The 21,026-nt window shown below is 38.2% G+C and overlaps 1 protein-coding gene across 3 annotated transcripts; it reads right to left on the bottom strand.

Annotated features, from left to right (window-relative positions):
• Window positions 1-779: 779 nt before the first annotated feature.
• LOC108348564 (uncharacterized) lies at window positions 780-19,822 on the bottom strand. 3 transcript variants are annotated; one of them, XR_015641700.1, is made up of 5 exons: window positions 19,640-19,822; window positions 13,487-13,558; window positions 4,867-4,962; window positions 3,322-3,405; window positions 780-1,042 (listed from the first exon to the last, which is right to left on the bottom strand). XR_015641700.1 is itself a non-coding variant. In XM_087591862.1 (3 exons), the coding sequence occupies exons 1-3, from the start codon at window positions 6,549-6,551 to the stop codon at window positions 950-952; spliced, it is 333 nt and encodes a 110-aa protein (XP_087447988.1). In that variant the 5' UTR covers window positions 6,552-6,588; the 3' UTR covers window positions 780-949. The 3 variants fall into 3 exon arrangements, 1 of the variants encoding a protein (XP_087447988.1); XR_015641701.1 differs by lacking the exon at window positions 19,640-19,822 and adding an exon at window positions 10,933-11,111; XM_087591862.1 differs by lacking the exons at window positions 4,867-4,962; window positions 13,487-13,558; window positions 19,640-19,822 and adding an exon at window positions 6,396-6,588.
• Window positions 19,823-21,026: the final 1,204 nt, after the last annotated feature.

Here is a 21,026-nt window from a genome sequence, read left to right as displayed (position 1 = left end):
CCAAAAGTCCAGTTTGAACAACCAGTGCTTCAGGACCATCCATCTTTAAACTACTCCCACATTCTACTCTTCTAAAACTCCAATGGCATGGAGTCCATATGTCTCCTATGTCCACACATCAATGTCTACCAGTAGTGGTCCCCTTGGGTGGTAGAGAGCTGCAGACCCCTCAGATACCAATGACTATTTATTGAACCTATTAATGTATCATATCTTAATGAGTTATTTAACTATTGTATTAATTTTTCCTGTGAAATTATAAACAAACATCTCTTTATCCCAGATACTACACTAATGACAGACCAAATAATTAATCAATTTAAGATATAGAACCTCGTGAACCAATGGAATTAATTGGGTTTATTTTCAGAAAGAGGAATAAGGGATTGTCTACATGAGAATGAGAAATTTATGGGCAGCTATACCACCAAAATGTCACACAATAACAGCTTCAACGATAGGCCTTGTCACCTTCTGAGGCACCTCAAGAGCAGTCTCAGTTGCTGTCTTTCGACCTTCCCCTTAGTCTCCATAAAGGAATGTTACTGGATCCAATCTCTTGGTGATTTCATGTGGGAAATCTCAGCAATTCTGATTTCAAGTCTCCGACAGGCCAAACTGCAGCATTCCACACCTGTAGCCTTGTGAGGAAGAAACTGCAGCTTCTTTATTTATCTACCCTTTACTCCAGACACCACGATCATAGGACTTTACAATACATGTCCCTAACTCCAGATATCATGACCATGAAACATGAAACAATGAGTAACCTTATCATCTTTCTTTGAGTCTGTAAAAAATGTTTAATTAAAAAGAGAACAGAATGAACTGATAGGTGAAGTTCAAATAATATAAAAGTATTAACATTTTTGGTCAAAAGGATTGACATAGTAAGGGATTCCTGAAGGAGGGGACCTTTCCAATTTTTCTGGGCTGGGAGGAACCCAATTTAGCAAAGAAGAAAATGAAGGCAGCCTGGTCGGCAGAATTGCTTCATTAACTCAGTCCTCGATGATGAGACATGAGGGTGTTGATAGACTTCCTGTGAGCAGAAAACAGATGAGCAAGAAAGTTTAATTCTGGGAATTTTGTGTTTTCCATCGCAAGGATTACTCTTCAGTGATTAGTGCTTCTGCGGATGAAGGTACTTGCTAAAAATAGGTCACGAGTGTTTTCCTTAGAATTGCAGCACACGTCAGAGGAGACTAATGACCAAAAGCTGCACTATTTTCTTTTCATTTCAGTCACCCTCAAACAAATAAACCTGATAAATATTATCAGAGTCGCATATACTCATTAAGGATTAGAGTCAGTGGCTTTGTTTGCTTTGCTCTGTAATAAATGATGAAGCCGTGGTGTTGAGTGGCATGAGCTGGGAAGACTCTTGTATTTTCCCATCTCAGCAGTGAAGAGTTGCTCATTGTGTTTTCACTGGCTTTCAGAGCAGATTACTAAAACACTCATTTTGATGTGACTTCTTAGCACAGTCCACATTCATTTGCACATCTCAGCTAGCCGTGATCCATGCTGCAAGTCATTATTGAATACAACAGTGAACCAAAAATAAGCACTATGGATGGCTTGAGAAAATGTGAAGACTTTCCAGTAAGAATAGTTCTGTTGTTACTAAGCTCCTAGCACACCTGTACCACATCTGCCCTCCAGGACTAGCTATGTTCTGCTCCAGTAAACTGAGCTCCCTAAATGCTAACCTGTCTGTACCTGCCCCAATTTCCAAACCTAGCCCTGGTTGCACGTGTTTTGGGCCAACCATATCTGTGAGTCCTGCCTGGGCAGCTCTCCACCTCTAGGGTTGGCCCTTGTCACAAATTCTATGCTCCAGGCAAGTCTGGTGGGTTGGCCTGATCTCAGCTGTTTCATATACAACTTCCAGGCCTAGCCTGGGATGAACACTTGTATGCAGGCCCAGCCTAATGAGTTCCTGGAATCTTCACTGTGCTTGACCCTCGAGCCTAGCTTTGGTCTCACAATCTGTGTGCCAGCCCAATATGGAAAGTGTCCAAGACTCAGGCCCACACATGCTATCCTTCTGCCTCCAGACATTGTTCCAGACCACCTAATTTCTTACAATCATACTACAAGGCTTAACATCATAGATTAATTCTAACTCACTAACAGTGAATGGTTTCAACTCCACTTTCCCCCATAAACAAGTCATCTGGACAACCCCCAAAAAAAACCCCAACAAAATAATGCAACAAAATCCAGAAGAACATTGTAATTAAACAACCCATACATCAAATGGTCCTAACAGATATCCCCAAATACCAAATAGTACACTTTCTACTCAGCAACCAATTTTAGCTTCTCTAAAAAGAAATCACACCCTATTACTTAAAACAAATCTTACAAATAAAAGGCAGGTAGCTACCACCCCTCACCAAAGTAGCCTCTCTTTATTGCGAATGGAGGCCATCACAGAAAACAGGACACAATGCAGAGATCAACAGATTGTGGGGAGCCCACCCTCAACAGATACATCTACATCATAGCTCCTGCATTTAGCACCCAAGGAACATTGCAGAAAAGGGGACATAAAGCTTCTAATAAAATACCAGGAAGTTTGGGGACCTGTGAAGTAGAAAGAATATATTTATTTGTATATAATAAGGACATAGATTCGAGTGTCTACCTTCAGTTTTATATGTTAAACATGTATCCCTCAATGTAATATCATCTGCAGATTAGGGTTTTGGGAGCTAGTTGGGGTTAAATTAAGTCCTGAAGGTAGGGCTGAGCTTCTCTCACTGTCTTAGGTGACGACACAGTAAAAGATAAGCTATCTGTGAGGCAGGAAGAAGCTCTGACTGGAGAAGCAAACTGGACAGCACCTTGACTTGGCTTCTCAGTGAAATAAGTTTCTGTTGTTGAAATGAGTTGTGAAATTTGTTATGAGAAATAGAGTTTCTGTGGTTGAAGCCACTCTCCATATGACATTTTGTGATGGCACAAACTATAGCTGAGGATTTCTTTGTACAACACTACACACTTTTTTTTTCTGTTCTAGAGGAAGTTAATGTCTGCTCCTTAGGTATATGTTACTTTCCAAATTCCCTTTATAGCAATGATTTGACCAAAATTTATGTTTTCTTCTTAAAATGTTACTGAATAGTGTGGTAGAAATTCCCAACTGCTCCTTTCATGAAATTACATAGATATACTATAAAGGAGTGGAGCAACTAAATCTCTCATTTCTATATGACCTGGCCATGTAACCAGCATGTGTGTGGGAATAGAGTTTCACCAGATGAACTATGCCCCACAAGGATGGTTTCACCAAGAGTCTCCTGGAAAACCTACCAATGATGATGGATACACACCAGCCAGCTCATCATGGTGGCCATCAGACCACTGAACTTCAAAGGACTGGTAAAAGCCAGAGACCTGGGAGAAAAAAACATTTAATATTTATACTTTGGTAAACATTTTGAATCAGCATTTCTTGTCTTTAAATTAGTGATCACAATATGTCAAGGTTAGTTTGGGTTAAGTTTGAGTCTTGGATAAGAGTAGACTGAAAGACCCATTTTTTTCAGATGTCTGGGAAAAGGGTCTCAAGAGTATTTTCAAGTGGCTGTTCCAGTTCTTGCAAAGTCCAAAATCCCAAAGGAAAGCCAAGTCAAGAAAGGTCCTCTCACAGGTGTGGGAGTCAACATTTTGTTGGGGACACATGGAAAGCAAATGCCTACAAATGGCAGAGGGTGTCAACTTTGCACTGCACTTACTAAGCAGATGGCACCCCTTGGGACCCCCCCTATCCTGGCACTTCAAGTCAGTGCATGACTAGGCTAGCCACTCCTTCTCCCACTGAGGCCAGACAAAGCAGCCCAGCTTGTAGAACATATCCCAAGTCTAGGCAACAGCTTTGGGGCTAGCCCTCATTCCAGTTATTCAGGACCTGCATGAAGGCCAAGCTACACATCTGCTACATATGAGAAGGGAGGTCCAGCACATGCATGTTCTTTAGTTGGCAGTTCAGACTCTGAGAGCCCCCAAGGGTCTAGGTTAGTTTACTCTTTTGGTCTTCCTGTAGAATTCCTATACTTTTAATCCTTCCTCCTATTCTTCCATAAGAGTCCCTAAACTCCATTCACTGTTTGGCTGTGGGTGTCTGTATCTGTCTGCACAAGCTGCTGGGTGGAATCCTTCAGAGGACAGCATGAGCAGCACTATTGAAGCATCTAGCCCTGTCAAGCTAAGTGAGCCTTACAGATCTCAAGCAAAAAATATGGTATTACTTCGCTTAATGCATCCCAATGCTATCTTCTGCATACAGAACAGCACCAAAAATCAACAGTGCACAATACAAGGACTTGTTTTGTGCTCATTTTGGCAACCTCATCCTGGGCATTCTCTTTTCTTACACCACTCCACACGAAATTCTTTCTTCTGTCTCTATAGAGCATCTTTCCCTTTGTGCCCCATGGCCTTGGCATATCCTGGTTTTATTCCACAGATCAGAATATACATATTTCTGATATTGGCTTCCTCTCTTTCTTTGGGTTTTATCACAATTACCCTATTGCAAACTCTATTTCCTGCTTCAGCGTTCTTTTCTTTTACAGAACCCTGGCCATGACTTCTTTAGCACTGATAACTTGTCTGTTGACATAATTTTATATCTTTCAAAGTTGGAAGCATGTCTGTCATGATGTCTTGTCATTATATGCATATATGAATATGATGTCCAAGCAACTCATGTTTGCTTGACACCTGAGAGGTATCAAATTAGTATTTGAATGGATGAATGAATAAATAAATAAATAAATGAGTGAAACGAATGAATTAGATATTAATTAGTTATTAATATCTAATTATTAGGCAACAAGAGTTAAACTGCCCAACCTGTTCTGGTTCCCTACAGTCACTTGACTCAGGTGTCAAAGGAGTTCAGAAAAGAAGTACATTGTTCTGACAGCCAAATTCTCGGGGAACATTTATCTAGAGGCACAGAAAGATAAATTTCACCATCAGTTCAGCTGTCTTAGTCTATTTTCTGTTGATAATAACACAATAACATAGGCTGGATAAGTTATAAAGAAAGGTTTGTTTTGGCTCATCACTCTGGCTCAGAGCAGAGGGGATCTGGTGATATCCTTCTTACTAACAGCATTTTAAAGTAGTACAGGACATCACACGGCAAGAAAGCAGGAGGGACCAAGACAAAAGGATTTTTGTAACAGATTCACCTATAAGACCATCTAGTAAACATTGATCCATTAATCACATGACTAGATTAATCCTGTTATTGGGAGAGAACATTATTTCTTTAATGTTTTTCTTCGCTATACTTAAATTATCATAGTTAGCATTAAACTTAATTTAGCATTAAATTTAATTAATTAAAATTTTGATTTGAATTTATGAGGAGACAATCCACTGTCAAAACATAACACAGGCCCAACAGCAAGAGCCCACGTACTAAGTGATAAGTGTAAGTGTGAGCCTACGATCAGCCTATGCTACACTAGTCAGCAGGGTATCTTGGTTCAAGCCATTTTAATCGACATGTAAATGCTCACTTAGTCTGCCAAGGGCAACAAGTTTTTGATAATTCACACAAGGAAAAGATATCTGGAATCCTACTAAAGGCAAGAGAAGAACATCTCAGCCAGCCAATAGTGACCAGAAAAAGAAATCAAGGCTTGGATCTCAGACATGGCAAGTTTAAAAGACAAGCACCATCAGGCCACATCGAAGAGTCGCCAATCACAGCTCCACCACACATTCAGTCTTGGCAAATACATAATGGGGATTTCTTTGTTGAGTGAAAGGCAAGAGTACGACATGGCAGTATTTCCATAAATTCTGCCAAGTAGAAATTGACTTGATCACTCTAAATGTAGCTTGGTCCTAATTAATTTGGAGAGAAAGCAAAGATCAGACAAACCAATTTGTCAAAACCAAGAACAATCTTGTCCTGTTTCTGTATATCTTCTCACTGTTTCATAAAGGTCATTATCAGAATAGCATCACCATGGGATGGAGTTAGTGGCTGCTAGGTAAGCTTGGGTTACCTTCTTCCCTAGAAGGCCACATAACCTGCTACGCTAGAATATTTCGATAAATACTGAAATCCTAATTCTTTCATGCGTCTTCTGCATGGGACACAAAGAGGACCTAGATTAAGTGGTAGAGCATTGCAACTTGCCTTATTAATTTACAGAGAGTCAGGACAGTTTAAATAATGAATCCTGTAGGGAAAATGAGAAAGACAAAGACATTCAAACTGGTGTTCCTAATTGTTCTTACAAGAGAAACACTGCTCCCTGCCTTTAACCTTGTAGTCTCCTCTCTTAGTAAGGTTTCTGTTGCTGTGATAAACCACCACAACCAAGACAACTTGAGAGTAAAGGTATTAACTCATCTCATACTTGCAAGTAACAGTCCACCAACAAGGCAAAACATGGCAGGAACTTAGGCAGGAACCTGGAGGCTGGAACTGAAGCAGAGGCCATGCTTGCTCTCCGTGGCTTGCTCAGCTTGTTCTCGTTAACCAGCCAGGACAATCTGCTCCTGGATGCCATCATCCCCAGTTGTCTACCACATCAAACATTAACCAAGTAAATGTTGTATAAACTCACCAACAGGCCAATCTGATGGAGGAAGCATTCTTTTTCTAGTTGACCCAAGGTAGTGTCAAGTAACAAAACAAAACAAAAGCAGAAACACAAACCAAACAAACACAAAAAACAACACCACCTAACCAGATTATCAACATACGCTGGAAGTCAAATGACAGTTTTCTTTTTCAGATGGTCTGTTGTATTTGCTATTATTATTAACATTGCATCCTGTTCTTTTTTGCTCTTTTGTAAAGCAGCAACCAGGGTGTCAGCCAAGCACTGGTGGCCGATTAGAGGCTAATTTTCTTTAGTTGTGTGTATTCAGCTCTCCACCTCACACTCGATCTTGCCAAATACATAATGGGAAAATATTGGGAGACAAGTTTTTTTTTTCCTGTGGGCAAAAAGTCAACTTGTTTCTGAAAGATTTTTTACTGACTTGCAAAGTAGGGGAAGGCCTCTGTTCAAACCAAAACCTGTCATTCAGAGTTCATTTAGTATGCTCATCATTTATTTATAATGTGTTCACCACCTACAAGGAGATGGAGTTACTTGTGGTTCTATTACCTCATTTCGAGTAGTACAGTCAAGTGACTGTCTCTCTACATAGCCCATTAGAGACTTTGGTATGTAGCTCATTTGAATGCTGGTTTAACTCTTTGGGTTTGAAAGAAGGTGGAATCTTTACTATTTGTATTCATTTCAAATCAGTGTTTTGACGTAGTTTCTGGTCACAGAGGACATACTTCTTCCTTTCTCCTCCCAACCATTCCTGAAACAAAACATGGCTGGCAAAAAGCACAGAAAGCTTGGAAAATCAAAAAAGGGGCTATCCTGATCTGATCAATTTTAGTGGCACCAGCCTCAGGTGGCCAGTAAAGGCCTAGAACAAAAGTAACCCAGATTCTTCTATTTACATCAGCGTGTAGGCCTGTGAGGGCATGCTTTACCCCACATGATCATTTTAAACCACAAGTATTTACATTTTACTCTGGAGATGGGGAAGTGGAGATATAAGAGATGGTTTGTTTCCCATTTTAACCCAGGGGAAAGGTTCTTGCCTGTCTTAAGATTCTCAAAGCTGAGTACTCTGGCAAGGTCTCTTAAGCCACATCTGAATGTTAATTAGGGCAGAAGTACACAGTATTAAAAGTCTCCGTTCTCTCTTCTCCTACCTTCTTGGAGTTAGGTAACCTTACCTCAAGGTTCTGAGGCTAACAATGACTCCCTTTCTTTTAAAATTTTGATTTTTTTTGTTTTTTATTAGTTTTCTTTTTGTTGTTTCTGTTTAGTTGTTTTTCAAGACAGGGCTTCTCTGTGTATCCCTGGCTGGCTTGGTAGTTGTTTTGTAGACCAGGCTGTCCTTAGAGATCTGCCTCCTCTAAAATTTTGATTGCTATGTTGGCATTGCTACCCCATTGGTGAACTACCAAACATTGACATTCAACTAGCACACCTTCTGCCCACCACTGATCTGCAAACCAGTAGACAGACCATAGATCCTGATGCATTCATTCAAATTTAAATTGATATCACATATTAGGCCTCCATAGATCTTAAGGCTGTGTAAAGAAAACTTTCCACAAGGCTCCCCAAGCTCCATCTAATATTTGGCTGTAGGTCTCTGCATCTGTTTCCATTAGCTATTGAGTGGAGCATCTCAGAGAACAGTTATGCTAGGAGCCAGTTTGCAAACAGAGTATCATTAATAGTGTCAGGGATTGGTTCTTGCCCATGGCATGGGTCTCAACTTGGGCCAGTCATTGGGTGGCCATTCCCTCCATCTCTGCTCTATCTTTGTCCCTGCACATATTGTAAGGCAGCACACATTTTGGGTGGAAAATTTTGTGGGTGGGTTGTTGTTCTTATCTCTCTACTGGAAGTCTTGACTGGCTACAGGAAGTGCCCACTTCAGGATCCATATTCCCCAACTGCCAGGAGTTTCAGCTAGAGTCAATCACATAGACAACTGCCCATAGCTTCTAGGGCCCCCACTTCTAATGATTTCTGTTCTCTCTCTCTTCCCTACTATTCACATACATGGTGATCTTGCCCATACACCCAGCTCTCCTCCATCTCCTCCTCTTCAATCCAGTTCCCTTCCTCCATCCTCCTCCAATTCCTATTTTATGTCCCCTTCTGAGACAGATTCAACTATCCTCACTTGAACCCTCATTGTTATTTGGATGGAGCTCAAAGAGGTCATTTTTTGTTTTTTTGTTTTTGTTTTTGTTTTTGTTTTTGAAAGAGTTGGGAGAAGGTGAGGGACCTGAAGAGGATAGGGACTCCACAGAAAGACCAACAGAGTCAAATAACCTGGACCCTCGGGGGCTTCCAGAGACTGAACTGCCAACCATAAGCATAGGGTAAACCTAGCCAACCCCCCTTATATGTAGCAGACATGTAGCTTGATCTTATATAGGTCCTCCAAAAACTAGAGAGAGGAGGCTGTCTCTGAATCTGTTGCCTAACTACAGGGATTCTTTTCCTCTAATTGGGTCCAAATTGTCTGGGCTGAGTGAGAGAGGATGAGTCCAGAGCTGTAGTGTGTGTGTGTGTGTGTGTGTGTGTGTGTGTGTGTGTGTGTGTGTGTGTTTATGTGATACCCAGGGGGATCAGCCTTTTCAGAGGAGAAGGAGGGGGCAGCTATGAGATGAGGGTGCCTGGGAGAAGATATTGAAATGTAAAGTGAATAAATAAATTAATTAATGAAAAATAAACTATACTACCAAGGTCACCAAAAATAGAAAGAAAAATTAAAGAAAGAAAGATAAAAGAATATAAAAGGAGAGCCTTCAAAAATCTTAGTGAATTCCAGAAGCCATGTTTTTTGTCAAGTAGCTTTGACTTTCTCTGAAATCATAACATAAGTTCTCTTTTACCTTCCTATCTCACTCGCTTTCCAAGATGGCTTTCTAGTGTAACTTTGGCAGAGAAACTACAAGAAAGGGTCAGGTGTAACTTTCAAAGTAAAAAGCAGCGATTTACATTTATCAATTTTTTTTGACAGGAAAGTGGATGTTTCATCTGAGGGGAAAATATAATCTGAAGAGCACTTGTAGTACTCTTTTTAGAAGCCCATGGATCATGGATAGGGCATCATTCATCATGCAACAACCATTTGTTTGCAACTTCTTCTGCTAGGTGCACAGATGCCATGGGAAACAAAATGCATAGATATTTTAGTGTTGTTAATAACAGTCTCAGGGCAGATTATTCAGCAAATACTTCCATGAAGTTTAAGGGATATATGTATGGTTGAGAGAAATCTGATGTAAGTTTCAGAAAAATAAAAAATAATTTTCCCCTTAATTATCTCATGTTTGTATAATGTTATTTCCTCTAAGAAAATATGAGAAGAATAGTTTAGAATGAAGACAGGAGAAATGCTGCTACTCTCAAGTTCTTTCCACAGTCCACCATTCAAAGGTGAGTGTATTCATTTCTGACCACAAGTGGCTGTTTGTGAAGGGAGGAAGGGAGGAAAATGTAAGTGTATATCCATGTTATTTAGATCAGGCTTCTATACGAAAATATGACAGAGTATTGTTTCCACAGTTGAGTTCTGAGAGCTAGAATTTCTAGGTGATTTGGCAGGATTTTAGTTAAAGGCCTTTTCCCAGCTTGCAGACAGCTCTCTTTTTAGTGTGTATTTATGTTATAGGGTAAGAGACAATTCCAGTGTTTCTCCTTTAAAGCAGAGCACCAGCCACATCAGTTCATGCCTCATCCTGTAGTCTGAACTTTATCTTTATGACTTCTTTATAATCTCTTTGCTCAAATAGAGTCATATTGTGAGATGATGCTTCAACTCATGAATTTAGGACGTAGCACATCCATTCTACAATTGTGGATGCTTTTCCTGTTTATATGATAGAATGGATGTCTGTCACCTGGAACACATTGCCACAAGACTAGGAATTCTTTTCCTTCGAAGGCATCTCTTTAGTTACAAAGACTTCCTCCTCCAGTCTCCTTAGTACATAGACAAAGCTAAACCATCTTTATGATGGGTGGTTATATTTTCCTTTTGTTTTCATTCACTTCAAGGAAATATCATGTCTGGCTAATACATAAGCCATTCCCCCAAGTTGTGCTGATTCCAAGAAATGCTAAGACAATAGAGAAAAGATGGTAAGGAGAAGGATACCAGTGGAGAGAGATAGAGAAACACAGCACTAGCTAAAAATGTGTAGCTGAATCACTCATATATTTTTAATGACTACAAGAGAATACCTTCTATTGAGTTGGGGTGAAACATTTGCAGTCTTGGTGAACAGAATAAAATGAAAACAACTGAACGTGCCCAAGCCATGGGAGCTCTCTGTGACAAAAGCAGTCTCACCTACAAACCATGGCTCCAGCCACTGATGTGTTGAAGCTCTAGCAAATGGCAGGCTGGCTCAAGTACAAAGCTTTCCTGATTAATTAGCAGTGTGATGGTTGAATCTTTCTGGTAACAGGTTTAGTTAAAGCTCAGAGTTCCTTGCCACAAAGTTTTCCGGTATATTAAAGGCAACACACCTGGAAAAAAAAAGGATGCTGAAACTTTCTACTTCAGATTTCAGGTTGGCATGAGTCAAAAGGACCCCAGGGAAGGATATTTAAAATTGTAAGAATTGCATATTCCACATCTGTTTTCAATAAGACTTATGTCAAATAATTTTATTATTTGACAAAAGCAATCCATGAAATTACTTGGATTTTTATATAGAATGCCTTGAAATACCATTAAAATTCACCTATGACCACATACACATAACACCTGTTCAGAGTGTTAGATCAAATGAGAAAACAGGACCAAGGGCTCTTGAGTAGAAAGAAATTTGTCATACAGCAAGAGGGAGATGCAATGCTAACGCTTATCTCAGCATTCCTGTTTCCAACAGCCAGGAGAGAAGCCGTCTGCTTCCCTCTTTACACGAAGCAGGAAACCAGTCTGCTAAAATACCCTTCCTGTTAATACAAGTTAAACACATCCCCAGAAAATCAGAAATTCAAAAACAAAAGCACTGGTGTGCTCAGATGAGAGCCATCCACAGAGTAGTAAGGAATAGTAGCAAAGGGCACAGCTAAGAAAGCAAAATTTCAGACAAAACAGGCACTAAAGCAGTGTAAATTTTTGGTCTGTTTCACTCCTTTCAAATCATTAAAGATACAGTTTTTAAAATATTCAGGTCAGGATGTGTATTATTTGGAGATAGTCCTACTTGGATATCCAGTTTTCTGGACAGCTCGCTAGGTCTGTTAAGTATAACATAAATTACCTCTCGTTTATAATGACCATTTTCCAGGGTTATACTTAAAGTGAGCAGCTATGAAGAACAAGTTTGTTACTGTCTAGACAGCCGTCCTACATGCCCCCTGAGGATCTTCCCGTTGTGCTGCAAGTTCTCTCCCTATGTGCACAAAATCTATATAGGTTCCTAGAACCTCTTTCTTGAGACTCATGAGGAACAGAGATGGTGAGTATGTGGCTGTTCATATTTCCTGTTTGGTATAAAAATATACAAAAGGAAGGAAGGGAGGGACAGAAGGAGGGAGAGAGAAGGAATGAATGAAGGAAGGAAGGAAGGAAGGAAGGAAGGAAGGAAGGAAGGAAAAGAAAGAAAATATATAGCAATCATCCTACACAAAATTAGATCCAACTGTATCAAAGGTCTCAATTTGAATATTGAAATGCAAAACTGATTGAAAGAAAATATTGACTGTACCCTACAAGATTTAGGTGTAGGAAACTAATTTCTAAACAGGACTCCATTTTCCAGGAATTAAGGCAAACAATTGACAACTAGAATCTCATTAACAAAATCATTATGAAGAAACAATCAGTGTAGTGAAGAGGGAACCCATAGAGTGGAAGAGAATTTTTCCATATATTCATCTGACAGAGGATTAAAATCCAGAATATAAGAAACAAAAAAAAACAAAACAAAAAACAAAACAAAACAAAAAAACAAAACAAAAAAAAAGAGAGAGAGTCAAGGTAACAAATGACTCAATTAAAACAAATGGTGTGGGTCAAAATGGAGAGTTTTTTTTCAGTAGAAGAAATAAAATTATTAAGGAATACCTCAAAAGTGTTCATCATCTTAGCAATTAGGGAAATGCAAATGACAACAACATCTTTTTTTTCTTTTCTTTTTTTTTAGGAGCTGGGGACCGAACCCAGGGCCTTGCGCTTGCTAGGCAAGCACTCTACCACTGAGCTAAATCCCCAACCCCAACAACATCTAATTTTATCTTTCCTCAGTAATAATGGCTAGGATCAACAAAACAACTGACAGCAAATGCTGGCAAAATGATGGAGAAAGAGGAACACAGACATAGGATACCTCTTTCCTTAAAATCTCTCAGTGCTTCCTAGTACTTATAAAAGGGTCATATATATAAATCCTGCACACTGGCCCCACTTAAGTTTGTGTCTAGATGTCCTCCTTGAGTTTCTTTCCAGACTCATTTCCTACTGTTTCTTTATGGCATAAATTCATCTCAACTCTTCAAGCAAATGTTTCCTTTAAGAATCATATTCTGTAGGATATATATGCATAACTGCTTCTTTAAGTTTAATTTCTTTCTTGGAGTCTATATTAGACCATAGACATATCATCAGAACATGTGATACTTAAAATGTTTTATAGCTTTTCTGTTTGATTGAGAATACTCCAAAGACATAAACCATATTACTTACATTCATATTATCAACAGCAAAACCTATAGCCACACACAGAGAAACTACAGTTTACACATGAGCAACAATACTAAATACAATTCAAAAATTACAAACTCTGTGTTTGGAACATTTCCAAGTTCAAAGCATCTCACGATAGATTCTGAGTTATCATTAACATTTGTTATTCAAAAGGAAAATAAAACTAGGGGTAGTGATTTCTACTTGCAAAGAATGAAGCTTTAGAAGTGCTCCTCTTCATATCAGTTCAGAGTCCCTCTCTTGCACCTATGAGAAAACACTGTGGGAAAGTCAGTATAACTGGGATACAAGTCAACAGGATAATTTCATACTTCTTCAACATAATATTTACCATAAGCATATACTGTGATGCTGTGCATACTAAGAGTTGCTACAAACCTTTTCTAAATCTAAATAAAAATGTATGAGGACTTCTGGATGAGCCTTCATTCTGGAAGCCATGTTGGAAGGAGTGACTGATTAGTTAGGGAAACAAAGGGAACAGAAGCATTACCTCACTCCATTAGCTGTTCCAGTTGCCAGAGTCCACATGCTCAATACCCCAACACACTTCTTTTACCATTTGTATTAATGACTTTTCTATTGCTGTGATAAAAACATCATGTGAGACTTACAGGTTCAGATCGCTAAAGTCCATATTGACAGAGTAGGGTACGATGGCAAGGACAGCTAAGTGATCATAGGTGAAACACAAATAGGGAAATAAAGAGTTCACTGCCGATGCTGGGAGGCTTTTGAAGCCTCAAAGCTGGCCACTGTGACTGCTCTTCCTTCAGAAAGAGCATACCTCCTAATCCCATTCCCTCAAATATCCACCAACTGCAGCCCAAATATTCCAACAAGGGAATTTGTTGAGGCCATTCTCATTTAAACCACCACACTGTCTAACTCAGACATGTTGCTGTGTCTATGTCCAATGCAGATGGCTACATTAGCTGAAGAATTCAGAAGACCTTGGCAGTCAGCTTCAAGTGACATTAAAAGACTTCTAGGGTATCTGTCAAAACTGTGCTGGTAAGGATTCTAGAGAAGAGGTCTACAGTGACTGCCACCATGACCATTATCATCACCCCAAAGGGAATGATGCAACTGTGTGAATCATTTGGGCACCCATGCTGCCTGTCCTCTGGGTTCACAGCAACTGCAGCTGGGCAGAGTGTTCCTGAGTATAATCAGTACACAGCATGCCGTCAAGCACTGCCACAAGGAAACCTCACACAGAAGTAGAAGTTGAAAATCCAAAAGAGAACAAAACTGGTTAAAAAAAATCAGCAGGATACTGCAGTGGATAGCAACAGGAGACCAAAACAGTATTCAGGCTACTATCTTCACTATTGTGTATCTCCACTTAGAACTTATTTTCCTGCTGACTGCTAAATCTTCGTGCTAGAATACTATGGGTAGCATCTTGCCCTCTCTTTTACTCTCTTTTACTGGGCACATATTTTATCTTCTCTTCTTTTCTCTCTCTCTCTCTCTCTCTCTCTCTCTCTCTCTCTCTCATTCTGTCTTTATTTTTACTGTTTTTCTCTCCTTTTTTACTCTTTCCACACCCTTTTCTCTTACATTTATGTGCTACAAGACCACTTCTTTATCCTCCTCCTTAAAAAAAATCATTAGCTAAAACTCTTACTCACCTCCATCTTTCTTTTGCCACTTGTTTATACCCACTTTTTTGGGGTCCCATCTAGTAACCTAATACTAATCACGATTCGTGATGTGCTTGTTTATCTCTGACTTTCCTTTTCTTTCAACTCATATGCATAATTGTGTAAATAAAATACATAAGAACTTTTGGACATTATACAGAGGAAAAATGTAACATGAATTATAGTCAGAAAAGAAAAAATAAATTAGTGTTAAATCTGTATAAATCTCTCTAATAAAGACAAAAGAAATATTTCTAAATATCAGCAAAGAGATGTTCTTAAAGATAAAAGAGCTATTGCCAAAAAATCATGGAAGGGCCAGGAAATAAACACATCATACTATATAATTACTAAGAAAAACTAAACATACAGAACAAAAAATATGATGAATACATCAAGAGATAAAAGTTATGTAAAATTTAAGGTAAGATCCTCAGAATAACTATTGTTCCTTCAATCAAAATCATCAAATCAAATTCCCTGCCTGCCCAGTCTACCTGGGGTATAACCAGCAGAGATGAGCAGAAGTATGTTGTTTCCTGAGATCTTTTGCCTGCCTCCATGAGATGTCCTGCTGGCATCAGGAACATCCAGATGGCTAAAGGACAGTGTAAGAACACAATCAACAAGAGACAGGGCAATATGAGGCACCAGAGCACAGCTATCCTGCTACAGCCACCCTTGGATATCCTAACAAAGCAGAAGCACAAGAAGACAAGCTTAATCCAATCTTACAAAGATGATAGAGGCCTTTAAAGAGGAAATGAATGAAGAACTGCAGGAAAACACAATCAAACAGGTGAAGGAAAGGAAGAAAACTGTTCAAGAACTGAAAATGGAAATAAAAACAATAATGAAAACACAAACTGAGGACATACTGGAGACTGAAAACCTAGAGAAGAGAACAGGAACTGCAGACGCAAGCATCATGAACAGAAGACAAGAGATGGAAGAGAGAGTCTCAGGCATAGAAGTTACAATTGAAGAAATTGATATAACAAAGAAAATCCTAAATTTAAACAGTTCACAGCACAAGACACCCAAGAAATCTGGGACACTGTAAAAAGACCAACTCTATGAACAATAAGAATAGAAGAACTAGAAGAGTCCCAGCTACAAGCCCCAGACTCAAGAAAATCATAGAAGAAAATTTTCCCAACCTAAGAAAGACAAACACACAAGTTTACAGAACATCAGAAAGATTGGACATGAAAAGAAATTCTTCCAGCCATATAATAATATAAGTACCAAATGTACAGAATAAAGAAAAAAATATTAAAGGGTTCAGGGAAAAAGACCAAGTAGCACATAAATGCAGACCTATCAGAATTACATTCAACTTCTCAGCAGAGTCTCTGAGAGTCAGAAGGGCCAGGACAGATGCCTTGTAGACTCTAAGAGACCACAAATTTCAGCTCAGACTACCATACCTAGCAAATTTGAATCACAATAGTTGGAGAAAACCAGATATACCATGACAAAACCAAATTTAAACAATATCTACTCATAAATTCTACCCTATAGAAAATACTAAAAGGAAACTCCAAGGCAAGCAGGCTACTTTTTGTTTCTGTTTTTGTTTTGTTTTGTTTTGTTTTGTTTGAAAAAATCAACAAGGTAGACAAAACATAATCCAACCAAAATAAAAGGTAGAGAGACAGTATTCAAATAAACAAAACCAGAAATAAAAAGGGAGACACAAAAGAAACTGAGGAAATTTAAAAATGATTAGATCTTACTTCCAAAGCCTGTACTCCACAAAATTAGAAATTTTAAATGAAATAGATGATTTTCTTGATAGATATCACTTACAAAATGTTAACTCAAGATCAGATAGACAATTTAAATAGATTTATAACTCCTAGGGAAATAGAAGCAGTCATTTAGAATCTCCCAACATCAGTAACAAAAAGCCCAGGGCCAGATAGTTTTAATGCAGAATTCTTTCAGACTTTCTTTTTTTATTGGATTTTTATATTTACATTTCAAATGTTATCCCCTTTCTTGGTTTCCCCTCCATAATCCCCCTATCCTATCCCCCTCCCCCTGCTTCTATGAGGGTGTTCCCTCACCCACCCATTCCTTCTTGCCTCACTGCCTTGGTCATCATTTAGAATCTCTCAACAACAGCAACAAAAAGCCCAGGGCCAGATAGCTTTAGTGCAGAATTCTTTCAGACTTGCAAAGAAGAGCTAATAACATGACTCCTAAAATTTCCCACAAAATAGAAACAGAAGTAATATTGCCAAATCATAAGGCCCCCAACACCATGATACATAAACTACACTCAATACTCAGCAAGAAAATAAAATTTCAGACCAATTTCTCTTGAGAGCATTGATACAAAAATTCTCAGCAAAATACTGGCAAACTGAATCCAAGAAGATACACTTTATCATGATCAAGTAGGCTTCTTCCTAGGGATTCGGGATGGTTCAATATACCAAAACACATCAATGTAATCCAACATGTAAATTAAATGAAAAAAATTACATGGTCATCTTATTAGATGCTGAAATATTCTTTGCCAAAATCCAGCATCTTTATGTTAAAAGTCTTAGAGCAATCAGGGATATATAGTGCATACTTAAAGATAACAGAGGCAATATACAGCAAGACAACATCCAACATGAAATTAAATGGGGAGAAAGATAAAGCAACTCCTCTAAAATTAGGAAAAAGACAAGGCTTACCACTTTCTCAGTATCTATCCAACATACTACTTGAATTTCCAGCTAGAGCAATAAGACAATGAAAGGAAACCAAAAGGATACAAGTTAGAAGGGAAGAAGTCAAAGTATCACTATTTTCAGATTATGTTGTAGTATACATCATATAATAGGTGGAAGTACAAATTTATACAATCTCTTTCTAAATGAATTTGGTGGTTTTTCGAATAATTGGGAATACTTATACCCAAGATCAAGCTATAACACTTCTGGACGCCAAAAATTCTACTAGCAAACTCCTACAGCTGATAAACACCTTCAGAAAGTTGGCTGGCTATAAAATTAACTTTCAAAATTCAGTAACCCTTCTTTACACAAATGATATGTAGGCTGAAAAAGAAATTAGTGAAACAACATCCTTCACAATATATACAAATAACATAAAATATCTTGGTGTGACTCTAACCAAGCAAGTGAAAGATCTATATAAAAACTTCCAATCTCTAAAGAAATAAATTAAAGAAGATGGAGAGATCTCCCATGTTCAAGGATCCATAGGATTAACATAGTAAAACTGGTCATCTTACCAAAACAATCTGCAGATTCAATGTACTTTTCATCAAAATTTTAACAATGTTTTACAAACCTTAAAAGTATAATTCTCAACTTCATATGGAAAAACAAAAAACCTGGGATAGCTAAAACAATCCTAAAAGATCCTGAAAATAAAAAGGGACTTCTGGAGGAATCACCACTGATTTTAAGCTGTACTACAGAGTAATAGTAATAAAAACCACATGGTATTGGGATAAAATAAAACAGGTTGTTCAATGGAGTAGAATCGAAGACTCGGAAATAAACCCACCCATCTACAGATACTTGATTTTTGACAAAGAAAACAAAACCATAAGGTGGAGAAAAAGAAAGCATATTCAGCAAGTGGTGCTAGTCTAATTGTATTGAAATAGATTCATATTAATCACCGTGCACAAAACTCAAGGAAAGTGGACAACAGGCCTTAACATAAAGCAGGATACACTACATCTAATAGAAGAGAATTTTGGTCACTGCCTTGAACAAATTGGCACAGGAGTTAACTTCCTGAACAGATCAACAGTTAATAAACGAAACTGGAAAGCTTCTGTAAGGCCAAGAGCACCATCAATAGGACAAAACAGCAGTCCACAGAATGGACTGTTTACCAACTCTGCATCCAACAGAGGCTAATATCCAGAAAGATAATGAACTAAGAAATTAAACACCAAGAACCTAAGTAACTCAATTAAAAAGTGGGATATAGAGCTAAACAGAGAATTCTTAACCAAGGAATTTCTAATGTCCCAAAAGCAATTAACAAAATATCCAAGATCCTTAATCATCAGGGAAATACATATTAAAATGACTGAAATTCCATGTTATATGAATCAGATAAAAAATTCAAGTGTCAGCACATGCTGGTGAGCGTGTGTAGGAAGGGGGAACATTCCTCTATTGCACGTAGAAGTACAAACTTATACAACCTCTTTGGGACTCAAGTTTGTAGTTTCTCAGAAAATTGGGAATACTTCTGCCTCAGGACCCAGCTATATAATACTTCTGGACACATAACCAAAAGATATTTCATCATACCACAAGGACACTTGCCCAGCTGTGTTCATAACAACTTTATTCATAATAGCCAGAAACTAGAAAAATTTAGCTATCCTTCAACCAAAGAATAGAGAATAAACATAGTGCTCTCTAGTCTATCTGACAATATTGAATGAAGCTAGAAATTAACAAGAGAAATTGTAGAAAATAAAGGCAGTCATTGAGATTAAATCACATACTGTTGAATGATGACTGAATCAGTGAAAAAAGATTTAAAAAGTTAAAAATTCCTAGAGTGAAATGGAAATGAAAATGACATACTCAAGCATACAATGGCAGCATTCATTCTTAAGAGGGAAGATTGTCGCTCCAAGTGTCTAGTTTTTAAAAAATAAACAAATAAATAAGATCTTAAAAGGCCTGATGACTCACCATAACTCATTGGTGACAAAAAAATGAGTATCAAAAGCTAGAGACAAGAAGAAGTAACACAGATAACAGGAGAAGTTAATGAAACACAAGCTAAAATAAACAGAAAAACAATTAAAACTAAATCAATGAAAGCAAAAGATCTTTCACTGAAAAGAGATGCCATTGACCAAATTAATAAAAAAAAAAAAAAAAAGTTGCTCACGAGAATTCCTGGAAGCCTTTAACATTCTGAGCTATTGTTACTGCATTTGGTTGTCTATCAGAACCCGATGGTAGGACCCCATTTCTGAAGATAACACAGACTTTGGTCATGAGGAATAGAAACTGTCAAGCTGATACTGACTACAAGTTTCCTCCCTGCCGGCTACAATTCATGTATCTGAAAGTGTTGTCTTTGTAGGTTGCTTCAGAGAGAAAAGTCAACAGCCTTATCCAGGTCTAAATCCTGCAAGCATTAATAACTATTGATCTGGCAAAATAAGGCTTAATAGTAGCGTAATGTTATGTGGATAACTATTTCGTGATTGGATTTAAGGTCCACTCCAAGGAAGGGATTTCATACCTGGTTCTATAAACTTGACAACAATCTCGTAGGTGAAATTATCAGCATTATATGAGAAATTTCTAGCATTACTTTGCTAAGTGGACATGGACTCAAATTGCTTTCTAAATACTTTGCTTTATACTTATTAAAGTTTAATCCAGCTCGCAGCTCTTTTTGAAGAAGCCCTCTCCCCATGGCCACATTAATGCATAGAGAGAGCCACAACTAGTTAACAAGCAAAGAGTAAATGAGTCTGAGGTGCTCAGCCCTAACACAGGGCATATACTCATCCAGAAAGCTAAGAGAATAGCACAAAGATTCTGGGGAACATGGGGTTAAGAGAAATGCTTCAGAGACTTCTGTGACACTATTTTATGGGCACCAACACAGATTGTATCCCTCATAAGACCTGCACAGGATCAAACCAATCAATACCCCAGTATAGGGGTGGGCTGGGGCCTCACAAGGCACAGCCATAACTGAGACATTATTTATAACATTTCCTTCCTAGGGGAAGAAGAGTCATTTTTCTTCAAGAGTGTAGCCCCCAGTACAGTGTTGCCCATGCTACACAGACAGCACTAGTTGCACAGGTTATTTAAAATAAAGTAAGTCAAAAAATTGGTAGGTGGATGTAGATTTGGTCAATCTGGGAAGAACTGGAGGAGAATAAGGGGTTGATTTCTCAAACTACATTGTATATCTGTATGTATTGCATATGTATTACATATCAAAGAGTAAATAGAAAATAATTTAAAGAAAAGTGAATTAGGCCAACTGAACCCATTCAGGTGAAGAAAATACAAAATTTTAATTCAGATACAAGTATTGACCCAAAAGGAT

The sequence above is a fragment of the Rattus norvegicus genome, chromosome 17 (genome assembly GCF_021556685.1).
Source record: "Rattus norvegicus strain SHRSP/BbbUtx chromosome 17, alternate assembly SHRSP_T2T, whole genome shotgun sequence".
In the NCBI taxonomy this organism is placed as follows: domain Eukaryota; kingdom Metazoa; phylum Chordata; class Mammalia; order Rodentia; family Muridae; genus Rattus; species Rattus norvegicus.
This window is presented reverse-complemented; position numbering and strand designations above follow the sequence as displayed.

Bases quoted from the DNA above. Each gene is read 5' to 3' on its own strand.
- LOC108348564 (XM_087591862.1), bottom strand. From the start codon at position 6,551: ATGATGGCATCCAGGAGCAGATTGTCCTGGCTGGTTAACGAGAACAAG. The intron at 3,406-6,395 runs GTATGAGATGAG...TTTTTCTCCCAG, and splicing joins TGGTGGACTGTTACTTGCAA to GTCTCTGGCTTTTACCAGTC. The intron at 1,043-3,321 runs GTAGGTTTTCCA...TTCTGCTCACAG, and splicing joins GTGTGTATCCATCATCATTG to GAAGTCTATCAACACCCTCA.